The following is a 20133-nucleotide window of genomic DNA, read 5'->3' as shown; positions in this document are numbered from 1 at the left end:
TTTCAGGCTCGTAACTTTTGATGACAAAAACTAAATTTGATGAAACTTATATATTTAAAATCAGCATGAAAATCTGATTCTTTTGATGCATATTTTAGCATCAAAGTTCCGTTTTTTACAGTTTCGTTTACTATTGAGCCGGGTCGCTCCTTACTACAGTTCGTTACCACGAACTGTTTGATTAAGATAGAGAAAAGACATTTTTAAAACTAAAGTATTATTTTTTTATTTTTTTTGTATTTTTTAAAAATGAGAATAACTAAAGAGCTATTTTTGACGATCTATGGTGGTTATCTTCCCCCTCCCCCGGGTTGGCATCCCTGTCTGTGAGCAGTCCAAGTACTTTCGTATGCGAAAGATTTGCAGAACGAAGTCTAAAAGACGATTTTTGTCCCCTTCAAAAATGTATGTGACGTTTTCAGGCCAGCGATCAATGACCAAGGGACAACAAGCAGGGCTAAACCAACCAACCTTTTTTGTTGTGCCAGATTTATTGGTCCTACTCTTAGCTTCAGGGCAGATACTATGCAAATTTTCTTTCATTAATAACTTTTAACGGGTAGCGTTAGACATAGTTCATTCTATATAGTTGAATTTTCAATGAAATACCAGATAAATTTGAGGTATATGTTACTGTGAATGACCAAAATCTGGTCTATGTCAATATTCACCGGTGAATGTCAGAAATTCATTTTCCTTTGCTTAGACTCAATTAGCTCTGCGAATCAGATTTTTCAGTCTCGTGCAAGCTTTGATGATTAAAGTTAGGTTTGGTTGGGCTTGGTTAGATTAGGTTATAAATCTCAGAAATGGGTTTTAAAACCAAACCCAACGTAACCTAGCCTGTCACCATCAAACTCGCATAAAACTGAAAAAGTTGACTGGCAACGTTGAGTAAATCCAAGGAGAAAAAAGAAAGTATTTCGGATATTCACCGGTGAATGTCGACATTCACCAATTTCGGACATTTACGGCAGGGCCGTGTCCAGGATACTTTTTCGTAGAGGGGGGTTACTGAAGGATTTTTCCGGGTGGGTGGTGCATTTAATCAATTTTTTTGGGGGGGATAAATCTTAAAAAAACATCAAAAATGTTTTTACACTCATTTTGTTATGGTTATGCGAGCCGGAGAAAACATTTCAGGAGGGGGATTCAATCCTCCCCTGGATACGGCCTTGATTCATGGTAACATGGTACTCAAAATTCTTTGGTTACTATCGGCACGTGTCGCTATTTCATGAAGTTAGTTATCACGACTTAAGTGATTACGATCATTGAACAACCGTGCGCTACAGTTTTTCTTATTAGTTAACGGCCAGAAACGATGATTTCACAATAGTAATAACTTTTTCCTCTCCCTGTTTAATTTAGTTAACATAAGATGAGATTTTATTTATTACCAATTAGGAATATGTTTGTAAAGAAGATGCAGGCGCTGAACGGCAAAAGAATTTAAATTAATCTTTTTATAAAAGTTTTTTTCCGGCGGAAGAGATGTGTCTAATGTCATTTATATTCTTATCTGGTTATGGTAACTGAGTCATAAAATTAGAAATTCAAGGTATCAAATAGACATGTCTAGTGCTAATTACCATTTTATTCCCGTTTAATTATCAAAAGAAGTTAATAACAGATGAATTGCCAATCACGTTTCGGTTCTCAGCTTTAATTTAATACTTTACAATAAATCTGTGTTAAAAAGGGCAAGTGTTTACAGCGGTGTAAGTGCATTTATATACATGATTTATTCGGGGGCAGGGATAAAAAGGCGAGTTAAAGGGGCACAAAACTGACGGAAAATTTATAAATCCTGTGATTCAGGGAGGGAAATTGAGGTGTCTTGCGTCCAAATCTGCAATGATGCACCAAAATATCGTCGCCAGGAGCAGAAATGAATCCTCCTGGGTTGCTACTCCTAGTGATTTATAACTTTTTTTCTTGTATTTTTGGCCAGTAATTCTTAGGGATGGTTTCCAAAAACCCGGATTTTTTTTATCTAGTGACTTTTATGGCATAGCGCGCCAATTCAAGCGAATAAATCATCCATGAAGCTAATTATTAAAAAGCAAAAGAACGCTTCACTGACAACTTCACTGACGGACAGTGGATACAGAGGCGCCATTTGGGCCAAATCTTGGGGTGGGTATGAACTCCATCTTGGCCTCCCCCCTGACTCACTTCATGTCACTTAAGAAAAAACGCGGGTTTTGGCAGCACACCGATCAAATATTCTAAGTAAAAACGCATTTTCAGCACCTGTATATTGCTTGGAAATGTACTGTAACTAAATGTGGAACTCAGCCGCACTGACCTCTAAGATTAATTATAACATCAAAGATCGCAATCAACAAGGTTAGATGATTAAGCTTAAACTGGAAAATTCAACCAGACTACAGGCTGGCCTTCCTCAGCAAGAAACTTCCTTGTTTAAGCAAACAATACGTCGGTGAAAGTAATCTTCATTAACATGCTGAGGGTTGTAACCGAAATCTTGGTTTTCCTTCAGCAGAAATCTTTCAGATCAAATATATTTACAAAAAGGAAAAACATAACCAGAGAAAAATATTACAACACTCAAGGTAACAAAAGATGAAACACTGAGGTTTCATCTTTGCAAAATTGTCAACAAGCTGGTCGTAGTCCAATTTTTTACTAAATCTTTCTCTGCAAACATCAAAAGGAGGCGACTGAGACAATCGTTTCCTGTTGTAGACTGCAGGTAGTTTTTCAATATTTCTAGGCTAGAAAACAATTGCTCATTGCTTGCTGTTATCAAAGGAAGTGTGGCAGCAATACAAAGTACTATAAATACCTCTGAGTAAGCCACTGGTAATGCATGAAGATGGTCAACAATGTCTAGAAAGTTTTCCGGCTTTTTCTCCTCATCAAGTAAGAAATGTTTGGCAATAGCAGCTTGAGATTCGAGAAGAATGTCGTTGATATCCAGCTCGCCGTAAAGAGCAGAGAAATGCTTGAGCGACTCTGTGTCCATAAACTTGGTCGAGCTTGGATCTAAGGCTTCAAGTGTACTCATCACTGGCAAATTATCTGTGAACCTTCTGTCAAATTCGGGTAGTATATGGTCGATAGTCTTGGAGTACTCTCGCTTCATTTCATCCGCTAAAGTAGTAGTCCGATTTCCAGATTGGATGAAGTTCTTTCCTAGCGTCAAAGCTGTCACAAACTGTTTCAGGTGCTTGGTTATCTTTTGAGTTATGATGCTAATGGCTATTAATACCTTTATATTTACCTAACTAAAAAGTTAATAGGCTTAATGATGTAAAGTCTTCTACTTCTCACTGTGCTCTTGTCTTTAGAGTAAAATGGTAGTGTTTGCCTACAATCTGGGGTTTGGCCGGTAGAGGATGTCAAGTGTCTCTAACTTGCATATGGTTTATGTGTTAACCACAAATATGTTTACTTACACATATGATACAGTAAATGTACATAAGACAAGAACAGAAACAGAATAAGAACTGACTCGAGTAATCTAAAACGGTGGCTTATATTCACTAAAACAAGGAAATAAACATCGAAAAATTTGACAGGAACTGACCTATTTTAATCTATCAACTTAGAGGAATTACTGCAAATATTCAGGATTTATAATATTTATATAATCATCTAGGAAATGGGCATTCGACAGAATTTCAGAATTTTATTATGTATCTAACCTACTTTCAAAGTTTACAATGATTAATAGCAAATAGCATAATTACCCCAAGGGTGGTCAGGTAATAATGCTCTTTGGTTAATAGGCGTGCAGTAATTTCAAATCAATTGGACATAATGGATTATTATGGTCGGCAAGCATTTGTAGTGGAAGCTTGGACCCCCTGGAAAACCTGGGGTGGGCATTTGCCCACCCCTGACCCCCCCCCCCCTAAATGGCGCCTCTGAGTGGATAGCCAAAAACTATTCTGTTTGTCAAACAGTTCGCGGTAACGAACTGTAGTAAGGAGCGACCCGGCTCAATAGTAAACGAAATTCTAAAAAAAGGAATTTTGATGCTAAAAGAAACTTCAAAAGAATTGAATTTTAATGCTAATTCTAAATATATAAGTTTCAACAAATTTAGTCTCTGTTGTCAAAAGTTATGAGCCTGAGAAAATTTGCCTTATTTATTTTTTGAAACACCCCCCAAAAGTCATAGAATCTTAACGAAAATCACACCATCGTATTCGGCGTATCAGGGAACCTTATAGCAAAAATTTCAAGCTCCTATCTAAAAAAAATGTGGAATTTCGTATTTTTTGCCAGAAGACAAATCACGGGTGCGTGTTTATTTATTTTTTTTCCCAGGGGTCATTGTATTGACCAAGTGGTCCTAGAATATTGCAAGAGGGCTCATTCTAACGGAAATGAAAACTTCTAGTGCCCTTTTTAAGTGACCAAAAAAATTGGAGGGCACCTAGGCCCCCTCCCACGCTCATTTTTCTCAAAGTCAACGGATCAAAATTTTGAGATAGCCATTTTGTTCTGCATAGTCAAAACCATAATAACTATGTCTTTGGGAATGACTTACTCCCCCACAATCCCATGGGGAGGGGCTGCAAGTTACAAACTTTGACCAGTGCTTACATGTAGTAATGGTTTTTGGGAAGTGTACGAACGTTTTCAGGGAGATTTTTGGTTGGTGGAGAGGGGTTGAGGGGAGGGGGCTATGTGAGAGGATCTTTCCTTGGAGGAATATGTCATGGGGGAAGAAAAATTCAATGAAAAGGGCGCAGGATTTTCTAGCATTACTATAAAATAAACAATGAAAAAATAAACATGAAAACGTTTTTTTTTCAATTGAAAGTAAGGAGTAGCATTGAAACTTAAAACGAACAGAGATTATGAGGGGCTCTAAAAATACTTTAGCATAAAAAGCGAGGTATTTAAGAGGAGATAAATACCTCAGTCTTTATGCTAAAGTATTTTTAGTAATTTCAACTGTTTATTCTACGGCCTTTCTGATTCAGGGGTCATTCTTAAAGAATTGGGACAAAACTTACGATTTAGTGTGAGAGTATTAATGAGGGTACAAACCCCCTTGTATACATAATAAAAATATAAGAATATAAAAGTTTGTTACGTAAGTTAATTCTTAAGTTACCTATTTTTTTATTAATAAAAACGTTAGTTAAAAATTAAAAGTTCTAGTTGCCTTTTTAAGTAACCGAAAAATTGGAGGGCAACAAGGCCTCCTTCCCCACCCCTTATTTCTCAAAATCGTCTGATCAAAACTAAAGGAAAGCCATTTAGCCAAAAAAGAATTAATATACAAATTTCATTTTAATAATTTATGTGCGGAGAGCCAAAATCAAACATGCATTAATTCAAAAACGTTCAGAAATTAAATAAAAAAAACTAGTTTTTCTAACTGAAAGTAAGGAGCGACATTAAAACTTAAAACGAACAGAAATTACTCCGTATAATGAAATGGGTTGTTCCCTCCGCAATCCCTTGCTCTTTACACTAAAGCTTTTAATTGTTTCAAAAAGCAGAATTGTGGCAAAGAGTCAAACTTTAGCGTGAAGAGCGAGGGATTGCGGAGGGTACAACCCATTTCATTATACGGAGTAATTTCTGTTCGTTTTAAGTTCTAATGTCGCTCCTTACTTTCAGTTAAAAAAACTAGTTTTTTTTAATTTAATTCTGTCTCAGAAATCATAGTTAATCGAAAATGGGTTTACCAAATTTAATACAGACTGGGTCGATAAAAATTTGTTCGTACCGATTTGCATAAACGGTACTATCTAACGACTTAGTTGAGAAAGCTCCCTATCCTCAATCCGTCAGATATGTTAGTTTAATTTCTATATTTAGCTTTGCAGCAAGAACTGCTTTCCTGAAATGAATTGTTTTGATGTACCTTAATCAAGCTGTGAAATTGCTTGATATACATAAAAACAAAACCAGGTACGTATACCTGATCAAGGAGGCACACTCGTGCCTCTATAAAGAGGCGATACACGACAATGTTAAGCGATCTTCGGTTCCAGTGGTCGCAGAGGGATGGGGAGGGATGCATTTCGTAGCCCGAGCTCCAACTAAGAAACCTGCAAAATTTCATCCCCCTCCAACTTTTCCTTCATAGGGAAAATCTGGCCGAAAGTTTCGACTCGTCAACCCCAGCCCCCCTTTAACGTTGTCCGATCGGGCTGAAATTCACAAGTTAAGGTCCCCTAGGGTCCAGGAGCTTATCCGCGAAATTTCAGCTCGATCCGATAACTCTTTCCCTGTTTTTCAGAAACCACGCATAGCCACTTAAAATTCATTTACTTTTTTTTCCTAGACGCCTACAGGTCACATCCGACATCGGATCTGGGTGTACGAAGACTCATTCGATGCGGAATTCTCCGAGTAATTTTCCTGGAAAGTTTCGTAGGAAAATCTTAACCCCCCGAAAGTTTCGACCCTCCAACCCCCCCCCCCCTTTTAACGTTGTCCGATCAGGCTGAAATTCACAAGTTAAGGTCCCCTACGGCCCAGGAGCTTATCCGCGAAATTTCAGCTCGATCCGATAACTCCTTCCCTGTTTTCCAGAAACCACGCATTAGCTATTAATTAACGGATTTCTCTCTATAAGAGCCCATGTTAATTTGAAATTTTTAAAATTTATTGAGAAGTTATATTTTCACACATGCAAGTTATTAGCTCACTTGGTAGTGCGTGAGACTTTTAATCCTCGGGTCAAGGGTTCAAGTCTCTTACGGGCGGTTTTTTTTCACAACATCAAAAAAATTTTGATAACACCTGGACAGCTTATCATTTGAGAGATAACAGAATATTAGCTTCTTATGAGCAAAAGAAACATTTCGGTCATTCTATCTATTTTTTTTCTATTTTATACAATGATTTAAAAGCGGGGGGGGGGGGTTTCCTCTCCTAATTCCTGTACGAGGAGTACAGGAATTATTAAATTACATCCACCATGGATTGTAGAAAAACGTACAGAAATAATATGAAAAAAACTTCGTTTTCTCAAAGAGTTAAAGAGGCTGCGTCCCAAAGTCGAACCTTAAAACGTACAGGAATTAGAAGAGGCAGTTGGGGGGCTGCCGCCCCCCAAACCCCCAGCTTTTAAAGGCTCTTTTGTACAGGTTTTTTGTTTTTTTGCTAACCCCCCGCTCTTGGCTTGGGAAAGGCCCTCTTTTAATTAACAAAACATTGAAATGAATGAATAATGGAATAACTTCGAAAAATGTTAAACACAAGAGGACAGGAGAACCATTGCGCCGAAACTAGTAATTAGTAACAATGAAGTCCCCCCACAAAAAAAAACCTGTACAAAAGAGTCTTTAAAAGCTGGGGGTTTGGGGGGCGGCAGCCCCCCAACTGCCTCTTCTAATTCCTGTACGTTTTAAGGTTCGACTTTGGGACGCAGCCTCTTTAACTCTTTAAGGAAACGAAGTTTTTTTCATATTATTTAGTAATAAACCAGGTATAAATGGAAGCAAGCAATTGTTGGCAAAAATTCTACTATTTGTATATAATAAAGCTATTGTATTTGTATCATGCACATTCGGACAATGGAACCCGTTCATAATTGTTTACGTCATTTTACCGACTTGGAAATCTTTGTTTAGATCGTTCATCCTCTAAAGTAGTCAGGGGAGGGGGTAGTTGCCTTTCCTAGACTTAGTAAAATATTTTGTTGATCTTGAGAAATTTTAAATCCTTAATCCTTAATCCTTTATCCTCCAAAAATCCCTGTTTTATTGACAGAAGTGCACTGTGGCATCAATTCGTCAATTTGAGGGGGGGGGTTCAAAATGTGTTTTTTAATCTCTAGGGGCACAAATTTTTTGTTTTTTCTTCACTTTCAATGAAAATACCAATAAATGACATTTTATAATGAAAGAACATCAAAAGAAGGTATTTTCCAAAATCCTCCGCTGCTGCCCCAGTAATAACGCTAGTGATAGTTTCAACCCGTTTCATTAGTACCCCTGTGTTCATTATGATATTGACAAAAGCCAAAAAAGTGACTAAAACCGGCGATTTCAAAATCTAAAAGCATGTTGTCTGATTGTAGTGATTTATTTTTTACCTAGCAACTATCGGTCCAGGATATAGTAGTACAGATGCAAAAGCAAAATTTTATTTTAGGTAGTATGAAAATATTTCGGGAGGTGGTGGGGTAAATTAAAAAAAAATGCATAAACGGTGAATTATACGACATTTTTAAGAAGATTACAAAAACTGTGCTATATTTCTTTTTCTGGTTTGTGTGTGTGTGGGGGCAGGGTGTTAATAGCCTTTTGTGTTGGCTACTTACCTGCAATGACTTACCCAACTTTAATCGCTAGCCGTAGAAAACAATTTGTCCAGAAATTGAAATTTTAGGCGAGGTGCTGGAAGCTTATTTTCATGGATTACTAAAATAATAATAAACCACTATTATAATTAACTGGATAATAAGGCATCTCTTATAGCCACCACATCCAAGTTCTTGGTCTGATAGAACTGGTATCATTCCGTTTTTCAGTATGTACTCGGTGATAATTAGCTTAGCTTGAGAGTGTATACACACTACAATGCAGGTATATTTCAATTAAATATTTAGTTGGGATTTTGGTTAGGATAGCTTGGAAACCATTTAATATGATGCGTTTTTTTTTTTGGGGGGGGGGAGGGCGTGATTTTCATAATTCTGTGTTGTAGTTTCCATAATTTTGTTACTAAAGTATTTAATTTTCATTGTACTTAGGTCTGTTTCACTAGAATTAACTTAACTTCACTTGTTCAGTTTGGTGGCTATAAGAGATAAACAACGATAATAATTTATAACTTTTATCTCATAACTGACCGGTGACAGCAGTGCCATGGGCATGAAACTTCCAGAAATATGGCATTCTAAGATGTCTCTAACAACTGCATTCCTTTGGCTACGGCATGTTAAATGGTGTATTGTTTAATTTCAGGTGATACAGTCTGCAACGAAAAAGCCAACACGGCACAAACCGCTTAATTTTAAGCCGGACAAAATCGTTTTTGGTCCATCTATAATCAATAAAACCAAAATTTATGATGAAAATGCGGACGTGGAAGTGCTACCATCTTTGAAACCAGGTGGCCGCACAAAAGAAGACATGGTATTTTTTCCAGATGTAAGTAAGGATATAGACCATTTAATCAATAAACTTTGTAAACCCTAGAACAATTCATACTTTTGGTCAAGCATTTCTATAAAATAATTCTGTGCCCATTTCTGACGTAAAAGATGGCATTACGATTTGTATTTGGTTGGGCAGGGTAGCATCGTCCCCAGGTGGCCGAGTCCCTTTTATGAACCAACTGACACATAATTTCATTGAGTATTTCATTGTCAAGAAGTTTGTGTGCGATCACTTTATCCCCCAAATCGGGTAGATTGCAGTGACTTATGAACTCTTTAATTAAGGGAAGTTATTTGTTTGTTGTGGCAAATCGAAGATTTAAGTAAATTCAATCAGCTGGAAAGAAGCTCAAATCATGGCTAAAGTTTCAGATTCAGATAGTTTAATTGAGTGTTTCACGGCTGTAAAACATAGGACTAAGGACAATGACTTCTCAAAGAATTCTTGCCCGGAATTATGGTTTAAGATAATTTGTATCGGGGGTAAATGTCGACACTAAATTAAAAGGGCCATCAGCAGCGATTCATTGTCACAGGTGAAACCCTTCAGAGATGCATGAAAGGATTAGTGAGGCAACCAGACGCAACGGACAATAGGTGCCTGGTCTATATATATTTTTTCGTGACGAGAATCATACTGAATGTGACACCTCCTTCATCCATTAACTTTGCGTTCAGCCGCAGCCTTGTCCTCGCCAGGATTTCTGATGTCCCTGAAAGTCCTCTTGGTGTCCCTGAGAACAGTTGGCACAAGCAGGGGAATCTACTACTACTAATTTCAGTTAGTTTCTGCAACTGATCGTCTCGCAATGTAACGCTAGCTCATTCTCCACTACCATCTATTAAGAGCTATTTGTTTGGTCCAAATGCTTTTGGGGTCAAATCAGTTCAAGGCAATCCATGGATTGTCAAAACCACGAGGCTTCGTAACCTGTTACCATTTGAATGATAACAATAAGGTTTCTTTTTACTTAAAAATTATCTATGAACCTCAATAAAGACTCTCGATTTAAACCCATTCTGATGGCAAGAATAATTACCGCGGATTAACATACGAACATTGTCAAGGCCTTTTAGAGGGGCAAATATGATAACAGTTGAACCACAAACTGGATTGATATCTAGGCGTTAGTTTGAAGTGAAGCTTCGGTCATAGCACTTGGAATATTTAGTTTTATATATATAAATTTTAATCTATGAAAAATTTGATTTTTATATTCCAAAAAGGATCAAACTGAAGATAAGGCGTTATAAATCTAATAGATTATGCATTCAAAATTACTTACATGTTTAGGCTTATCTTGAGTTCGCTTATCCATTATTGAAGCTCCGATTTCATACTGTTAGTAATGTCTCATTCTCAATCCGCTTTTATACGAAAACTCCTGCTGATAACGTATTTCAACTTTCATTGCGCTTGTTTCTTAACTAACACGAGCTCTAATTTTGTGCTCACATAAGTAAACAAATTATTTAGTCTTTGGTCCTTTTACAGGGATAGTAGCCGGTTATTCACATTTTGTTCTAATACGGTTATGCAAATGAGGTACACATAAGAGTAATTAGGGCCATACTACTACTTAAGATGATGGTACGCTGAATCATTTTCTAAGCTTGTCTGACTCTATTAAAAGCATATGTATTGGCATTGCAGCTTCACAGTTCAAAAGAATCGATGCTTAACGAGACGGTCTTATTTATTGAAATACAGCCATCGATCTTCAAAAGTCAAGGCATTTGTCTTTGACGTGCACTTCTAAAGCAAAAGAAGACCTTGTTCAATGATGGGGTAGGGAATTTGATTTATGATGACCTTAAAAGCGCTGTACTGTCTCTTCGTAAGCTACAACGTGAGTTCTAAATTTAATCTTATTATTAAAAATTAAGACTTAACTACTCTAATCCGAGGTAATAGTGACAATATGGAAAATGAAACTGAAAGAAGAGAAAAGAGAGAATGAAACTGGATGGAAAGAGACCAAAAGATAGCTTCAAAGATAGACACCATATAAAAACCAATTAATACAAGGAAAACAAAACAGAGACATTGCTATGTTGCGTTTGAAAATGTAAAGAATTTTTTAGATTTGGTAGCAGAAATATAAGGTAAACGATGTTAAAGAGATAATTAGGGTAAAATAACCGAAATAGTAGTGACTGTGTTCCAGTTTCCTCGACAGTTCTATCCCGCCATTTAATTACAGCCCTATCCCGCCATTCCATGACAGCCCTACCCTGCTTTCAAAGATATACTTATCCCGTCATTCCCAGGACAGCGAGCAGGTGCATGTTACATCCAAGGGAATGTTTTCAAGGAGACGTATGTGCATGTTACGCCATAGGGATGTTTACTTTTGCATGTTATGTTTGCTTTTTGCATAATACTTTCCCTGATTCTTAAAATACCCACAGGACCCCCTGCCAAATCAAGATTTCTTTGCTCGTTATGTTTAAAAAACCTTCACGGTTCCCGCCAAGTCAAGATTTCTTTGCTTGTTATGTAATAAGGAATGTTTAGAGTACGTTAGTCAAGCGGGGAAGTCCTTGTAAAAAAATCCGCCAGTAACTGTTTGATCCATGTTGAGTCATCGTCAATGGATACCTGAAAACAATAAAGAAATTTTAGTCTCTTGAAGCATTTATGATTTTCAGCTGTGAAAAGAGTATCAATCTAAGGGCCAGTGGGTCCTCATATCCCTGTTCATAGAGGCAACAATAAAACACTACTAGCATATACTATATATGTAGCATATAGGTCTTGAAAAAAACCTATTGGGCAATGCCCTCAAATCCTCTTTCTTATAACGTTAAGTTTTCTACATTAGAATACATTTTTTCTAGAAGCAGGAAGATCCTAGTTATTCCCCCTTTTATTCACCCGAATGGAATGTCTTATTTTTAGCCATTTTCCCGGGGTCTTCCCTCTAAATTATTGGAGTCGGCCCCCTATAGTAAACTAAAGGGAGTGTGTTACTTTTTAAAGATGGGTAATATTATCAATATTCTAACAGCCTGAGAAGTTTAACTCGCATAATAATTTAGTTTTTAGTGTTAAATAACAGCGAAAAGCCCTTCAAAGCCTTTATTAGGCTGAAAATAATTATTTTTAGGATAAAGGCGATACGGTTAACCCCCCCCCCCTCAGAGGTAGTGAACAAGGTTCCCAACATCCTATTTATTTTTCCATTTGTTAGTTTGAATAAAAATATACAGTAGGTAGAAAAAGTGGTTAGTTTTCGAGAAGCATAAACGAATTTACACTTACATTAAGATCGACAGCTGCATCTTGGTTGGGAGTAGAAGACACAATATCTTCGCCATGGGGCGGGGGTAGGTAAAACACCTCATATCTTTACCGCATTGTACTGAAGGCCCGGGAACTCCAACACCTTGTATAGGGGGCGTTCGTCTCGATGGGCCGGCACACAGAATGTCTGTTGGCCTTCAGGGGTTTGCATCTTCGCATTGCGCAGGCGGCACAGCTCTCGAAGGCTCTGCAGCTGGACTATCACGTGCCTGGGGTGCCAAAGGGGTAGTATCATCCCCGTTGTGTGTAATTCTTGCCTTCTTTTGGGCAGGACATTGGTCAGAATTTTCCTTAAAAAGAAATAAAATTTCAATTTTCCGTGAAGTTAAAAAATATATCTTATGGAAATTATTTTTTTTTATAAATAGGGCATATATGACTAAACTTGTTTTTTTTACTAACTTCACTGCTCTCCCTACTCACCTTGACGGTGCAGGGTCCCCCCAAAAATTGAATGATACCGGACTATGGATGACAAATGATGTTTGAACCCCTTTCCTTTATGAGTAATTTGAACTTTCTTAATCTCAATAAGGGTAGTATTTAACAGAAAAATATGAATTAGTGAATATTATCACCGTCCGTAAATGTTTCCTTGTGTTTTTTTTCTTGCTATAGTATACTTAAAGAAAACATTTGAGCTGAAAATTTTTATACAAGTGCGTTTAAATGTAATAGAAAAAAGAATAAATCACGCCCGTTTTGCCCCAGTGCCTACTTAGTTTCCCCCTTTTTTCATCATTGTCAGAAACCTTTCCTCTCCAACTTAAATGTCAGCTTTATCTGCAAGTATCTAAGTTTAGAAGTTGATTTCCTGAGAATAAAAGGAACTTCTTCAAAGAAAAGTATAAGATTTGAAAAAATTTGCCATTATTTATTCGTCTGAGAATATTAATGTGTCAGTTCCAGGGGCAAGAACTCAAAATCCAGATCGCAATGCAGCAATCGATTGAGAATACATGGTTTGGTTTAGATCCGGGTAAATTGATTTACAGATAATTTTTTTAAAGAGCGATAAAATAAGCCCGTTACATGTTTCAAAATACCTTCCTAGAACAAGTCTGTAGACCCCGTCTCATTTCCCTAACCTAACTCCTGTTTCAAGATAGTGAAAAGTAGAATTTTTCGAGAGTTAAAGTACTATTTATGCGAAATATTTATAACAGAATACGCTAGAAAAAAGCCATAGAATCAGTAAACTTCAGGGTTACATGTGACCCTATCCTGGGGCGGTGGCTCAAATAATTCGATGTTATTGTCAGAAAAAAGCTTGTTTGTTATTTTTATTAACATTTTGAAAGAATATTATCCACCCATTTCCTTTAATGACTAGATTATTTACATTTTTTCGGAGTGTTTCACGCTAAAATCAAGTATTATGTTTAATCATAACACCCCAATTTGCAATTCACTTGAAATAACATAGTTTCAAATTTACTGGCTGGAAAGAATCCCTTTCACACAATTATTTAGAGAGCAGCTCTCCGACAGAAACTAAGCCATTGCATGGTGGAAAGTTATCACTAGTAGTATAATACGTGCTGGTGCTTATACGTTTTTAGCAACCTGCTGGAAAGTGACTTAATAGTGTTTTAGTGAATTTTGCGAGAAAATAAGATTAATTTATTATTGTGAGAATCGTGCAATAGCAGGAGAGAGAGGGTTTTAAATGTCTATCTAATATAGAGAATCTTAGTAGGTTAAATTTGCGTATGATCATCTTTTTGGTGGGGGAGGAGGTATATAGAAAGAGAGGCTCACCAGCATATAAGCAGAGGTCCAATCCTTTTTTGAATTTCTGCGGGAATCCATTTTTTAAAAGGTGTGTAACTTTCAAAATCTTACTTAAGACTGATGGGGAAGTTCATTCAATACTTGTTTTTACCCCCCCCCCCCAGAGACAATAGAAAATTACTTGGGTCCCGTTAGAATAATAGTGGATGATGCTTCTGTTTTCGTGATAATAACGGAATACCAATAAGCCTTTGTTCATACGAAAATCAATAGTCTCTCTAGCGGTTCTGATTATAAAAAAGGCGGCGAAAATCTTTTTTTTGCTGACAAGAAATGGTGGAAAAGCACGAAAACATGGGAATGATGTAAGGACCATGCTCGTACTTGAGTCCTGTTTTCCTGGAAATAACGGAATACCAATAAGCATCTGTTCATACGAAAATCAATAGTCTCTCTAGCGGTTCTGATCATAAAAAATGACGGCCAAAATCTCTTTTTTGCTGACACGAAATGGTGGAAAAGCACGAAAACACGGGAATGATGTAAGGATCATGCTTGTACTTGAGGGAGGACCCTGGAGGTGTTTTAAACATAACAAGCAAAGAAATATAAATTTGGTTTGGACCCTGAAGGTTTTTCCTTGCCCTCGTGGGTTTTTTAAACAATCAAAGAAACTATTAGTTAATGTTTGCATCTTGACTAGCAGATCCTGAAGGTTTTACCCTGGGCCTCGAAGGCTTTTTAAACATAACAAGCAACGAAATCTTGATTTTTTTTAGGGGTCTCATTTTAAAAGAATGGTCTTTTTTTTTAAAAGAATCAGAGAAAATATTATGTAACAAGCAAACATAACATACAAAAGTAAACATTCCCTATGGCAAACATGTACCTGCGTCTCTTAGATAACATTCCCTGTGATGTAACATACGCCTGCTGGATGTCGTGGGATGACAGGATAGGCCTGTCGTGGAAAGTAGAACCCCGTCACTACTAGCCGACAGTGAAGTGAAAGTGTAGTGCAGTTAATTATATATGTACATATGGTAAATAAGATGCTACGTGGTAATAAGGTAGTTTTAAATGATAACGCTCGCTTTTTCGCTTAGTCACAATATTCTGTTTTGTTTGTAATACGTTTTATAGATACAAACAACACGAATTGAAAGTGTTCATCATGCCTTGCTTTTTGCTAGCTCTTTCTGCATTTTCGCCAAGATTTTTCTTTCTGTCTTTCTTTCTGTTTACATGGGTTATTGACTTGCAAGTTAAAGATTATGTGTTTTAAATTTTAGAATATGATTTATAGAAATAGTTTGCCGAACAATTCGGTGATAGCAGGGACTCCTCTTCAGTGAGGGATAATAAAACAAGACAATGAATGAAAAAAAAAAAATACAATACCAGGCTTTTGATCGTAAATGGGAACTACGTCAAGGGTAAACTCTCAAATGTAAGAAAAATGGTGAATTAATGCCTTAAGAATCTGTTATTAAGCTGAATTAATAATATATATATATATATATATATATATATATATATATATATATATATATATATATATATATATATATATACATATATATATATATATATATATAAATTAGCAATCTATATATATAAAAATAAGTTGTCTGTGGATGGATGGATGGATGTGTCAGGTGACGTCACCTGAAAAAACTGGATCAGGTGACGTCAAAACTGAAAAAACTAAAAAAAGGCAAAAACTACAAAAAAAAACTAAAAACTAATAAAAAAAATAAAAAAGCTAAAAAACTAAAAAAACTATAAAGGTAAAAACCAATAAAAAACTAAAAAAAAAACTGAAAAAACTAAAAAAAGCCAAAAACTACAAAAAAAACTAAAAACTAATAAAAAAAGTAAAAAAGCTAAAAAACTAAAAAAACTAAAAAAAGGTAAAAAACTAAAAAAAATAAAAAATAAAAAAAACTAAAAAAAAGGAAAAAACTGAAAAATAAGCTAAAATAAAGGTAAAAACCAATAAAAAACTAAAAAAAAAAGGAAAAAACTAATAAATGACGACACTCAAAGAGAAAAAAAAGGCAAAAACTACAAAAAAAACTAAAAACTAATAAAAAAAATAAAAAAGCTAAAAAACTAAAAAAACTAAAAAAAGGCAAAAACTACAAAAAAAACTAAAAACTAATAAAAAAGCTAAAAAACTAAAAAAACTAAAAAAAAGGCAAAAACTACAAAAAAACTAAAAACTAATAAAAAAAATAAAAAAGCTAAAAAACTAAAAAAAACTAAAAAAACTAAAAAAAGGTAAAAAACTAAAAAAACTAAAAACTAAAAAAAACTAAAAAAGGTAAAAACTAAAAGAACTAAAAAAGAAAAAAATAAATGACGACACTCAAAGAAAAGCGACCAGGACAAAAGGAATGTTCGATTAGCAATCAACAAAGCACCGGGACACAGGGAGTATAAATGACGACCCGGGGGAAACAGGGGGATATAAATGACGACCGGGACAAAAAAACTAAAAAGAAAAAAAAACTAAAAACTAATAAAAAAACTAAAAAATCTAAAAATCTAAATAAGCTAAAAAAGAAAAAAAAAGGAAAAAAATAAAGGAGAAAAACAAAACTAAAAAACGAATGTATATACAGACCGGGACACCGGGATACAAATGACGACCGGGACCCGGGACACAGGGAATATAAATGACGACCGGGACACAGGGACACAACTCCGGTACACCGGGATACAAATGACGACCGGGACACAGGGAATATAAATGACGACCGGGACACAGGGACACAACTACAACGGGGACACCGGGGGAAACAGGGGGATATAAATGACGACCGGGACAAAAAAACTAAAAAGAAAAAAAAACTAAAAACTAATAAAAAAACTAAAAAATCTAAAAATCTAAATAAGCTAAAAAAGAAAAAAAAAGGAAAAAAATAAAGGAGAAAAACAAAACTAAAAAACGAATGTATATACAGACCGGGACACCGGGATACAAATGACGACCGGGACCCGGGACACAGGGAATATAAATGACGACCGGGACACAGGGACACAACTACAACGGGGACACCGGGGGAAACAGGGGGATGTAAATGACGACCGGGACACCGGGACAGGGAATGGTCGATTAGCAATCACCATCAACAAAGCTCAAGGGCAATCATTAGAATCATGAGGTATAGATCTGAATACAGATTGTTTTCCCATGGACCATTATATGTTGCATGTTCAAGAGTCGGTAAACCTGACAATCTATGACACCGGGGGAAACAGGGGGATATAAATGACGACCGGGACAAAAAAACTAAAAAGAAATAAAAACTAAAAACTAATAAAAAAAACTAAAAAATCTAAAAATCTAAATAAGCTAAAAAAGAAAAAAAAAGGAAAAAAATAAAGGAGAAAAACAAAACTAAAAAACGAATGTATATACAGACCGGGACACCGGGATACAAATGATGACCGGGACCCGGGACACAGGGAATATAAATGACGACCGGGACACAGGGACACAACTACAACGGGGACACCGGGGGAAACAGGGGGATGTAAATGACGACCGGGACACCGGGACAGGGAATGGTCGATTAGCAATCACCATCAACAAAGCTCAAGGGCAATCATTAGAATCATGAGGTATAGATCTGAATACAGATTGTTTTCCCATGGACCATTATATGTTGCATGTTCAAGAGTCGGTAAACCTGACAATCTATTTATATGCAAAGACAATGGGACAGCAAAGAATGTTGTATATTCGCAAGTTTTACGTAGTTAAAACCATATATATATATATATATCTATATTCACAGGTGGGACATAGGGACACAACTACAATGGCGCGTAACTATTATGGCGCGTAACGACTTACGCGCGCGGGGGGGCTTGGGGGGGGCGCGAAGCGCCCCCACCAACTAGGTGTTGGGGTGGCGCGAAGCGCCACCCCAACAGCTAGTGAGTTATAATTATAAAAGCTGAATTTTTGCCCGAGAATCAAATTTTTAGCAAGGTCCACGGAATGGTCTTTTTTTATGGCTGCAAAGACATATTGGGTTTGAAGTTTGAATTGTATTCTGTTACCTAGTGTAATTGTCAGTTACGCCCTTTTTTCAATAGAACCAGACAATCGTTAAAAACTGGATCTTCATGTAAAAAAAAGGAAAAGGACAACAGAAACAAGACAGAAGTGGAGTGTTATAAAATGTTAAAAAGTATTGTTTTTTATACCTTAGTTTTAATGTATGTTGCTTTTAGCTTAGATTTACACGAGGTAACATATTTACACGAGGAAAAAGAAGAAGAAATAAACCTAGTAAATAAGGTCTTAAGGCTGACCAGGCAGCTTCTGTATAATTTGAAAAGACTAATGTTTGTGCTCTGTGGTGTAGCCTATTAGAGGTGAAAGCAAGCATTTAAACAAAACAGTTCGTATTCATAGGAAAAAAAATGCAATCAACAAAAATTATAGTTTCAAATGTGCATATGCAGTTTACCGGCGATTTGTGCAGGTGTTGGTAATGGGTGGTGGTTCTTTAGTCCTGTCGTATTTTCAGATGGCGTGGTTAATATCCCTCTTCAGTAGTATGTACAAATATTTGATCTCTAGACCTGATACATTTCAGGACGTGGAATTGATCACAACGAGTGAAACCCCAAGCGACAGAAGTGACCAAGACGACCAGCTTCAGGGACAACCATCTTTCGAGGCGAAACCTTGCGCTAATGACGTAATGTGTGACGATTCTGAAGAATATCCAGGGTAAATAATTTAATGTGCTTAGTCTATGTGAATTAATGTTCTGTTGTTTGCTTAAATTAAAGAGAAAAACCGCTTTAATAAATTTAACTCTGCTTCAATAAACCGAAAACACTTTTGAGTTTGCCTAAAATTTTGCCTGTTCAAATACTTATAATCAAAAATCTCTGGCATCGTTTTCTACCAAATAGCTTTGATTATTCTCCAGCTCAAAGAACAAAATGGGCACAGAGGATTAGTTGAGGAAGAAAAACAAACAGCATATGTTGTCGCATTGGCAGGCGTAAGGTTAAGGTGGTTCAGTGAGTTAGATGACATATATGAATTAATTGAAAAGATTTACACTGATAAGACTGTCAATATGCTGTAAAGGGAAGACCGATCTATTGTGCAAGAGAAAAGAATTGGCGCAATTTGTGGCTATTCAAGGTCAAAACCATTTGGTGAAAGGAAGTTTTTTATGTATAAATATAACAGTAATTTCAGATCAACTTTAAAATGGAGTCTTATCCTGCAATAACTGGTACTTGGCCTAAAATATGACAGTTTTAACGGTTTTTCTACTATAAAATATATCTCCGTTTTCAGCTTAATTTTTATAGTTATTCGCCCTATTTCTTTCTGAAATAAAATGGACCAAAATTAACAGGCACAAGTTGCAGGGATAACTCATCCAAGCGTCCTTGAACCTGTATCTACAGTGCAAAGTGCTTTTACAAAACGTCTCATTCCAAATAGTTTGATAATAGCTGCTGATATTTGCAAGCCATGACTTTCCTGGACTTTGAAGAACTTCTAGAATCACCGTTGCATGCGTCTATTTCTTCCATGGTTCTCTCGAAACTCAATTAAAATTACACTTTCTTGTCCCTTTAATACACATCACCGGCTTATTATTAGTCTTCTTTTTTTTAATCGAACCGTAACAAAAACCAAAGAAAAACTGAATTTACACATTAGATATTAAGGATATCTCACAGTATATCATATTACGTTTGGTGGGGATCATTTTCAATAGCTATAAGGAAGCTTTTGTAGTGGGTGCATAAGCATGCTTTTTGTTGGAAACATTGGATTTTGGTGTGGGGATTAAAAAAATATGCTAAAATAAAGAAAGTTATAGGAAAATCCTCAGACCTTAGAAATGGACCCAAGGATCACGCATGCAAGCCTGATGTGGTATAGATGAAGCATTAGCTCTCTGCACTTTTTTACAGACACATATAAAGGTCCATA

At 36.2% G+C, this 20133-nt stretch overlaps 1 protein-coding gene across 3 annotated transcripts in view; it reads left to right on the top strand.

Annotated features, from left to right (window-relative positions):
* LOC136032190 (protein spaetzle-like) overlaps nt 1-20133 on the top strand; it is a 67257-nt gene that overhangs the window by 17544 nt on the left and 29580 nt on the right. For all 3 annotated transcript variants that reach the window (XM_065712391.1, XM_065712389.1, XM_065712388.1), the window contains exons 3-4: nt 8913-9098; nt 18764-18900. In XM_065712391.1, coding sequence (XP_065568463.1) covers nt 8913-9098; nt 18764-18900 — 323 coding nt within the window. The remainder of the gene's footprint in view (nt 1-8912; nt 9099-18763; nt 18901-20133) is intronic.

This window comes from Artemia franciscana, chromosome 10 (assembly GCF_032884065.1).
Source record: "Artemia franciscana chromosome 10, ASM3288406v1, whole genome shotgun sequence".
In the NCBI taxonomy this organism is placed as follows: Eukaryota; Metazoa; Arthropoda; class Branchiopoda; order Anostraca; family Artemiidae; genus Artemia; species Artemia franciscana.
This window is presented reverse-complemented; position numbering and strand designations above follow the sequence as displayed.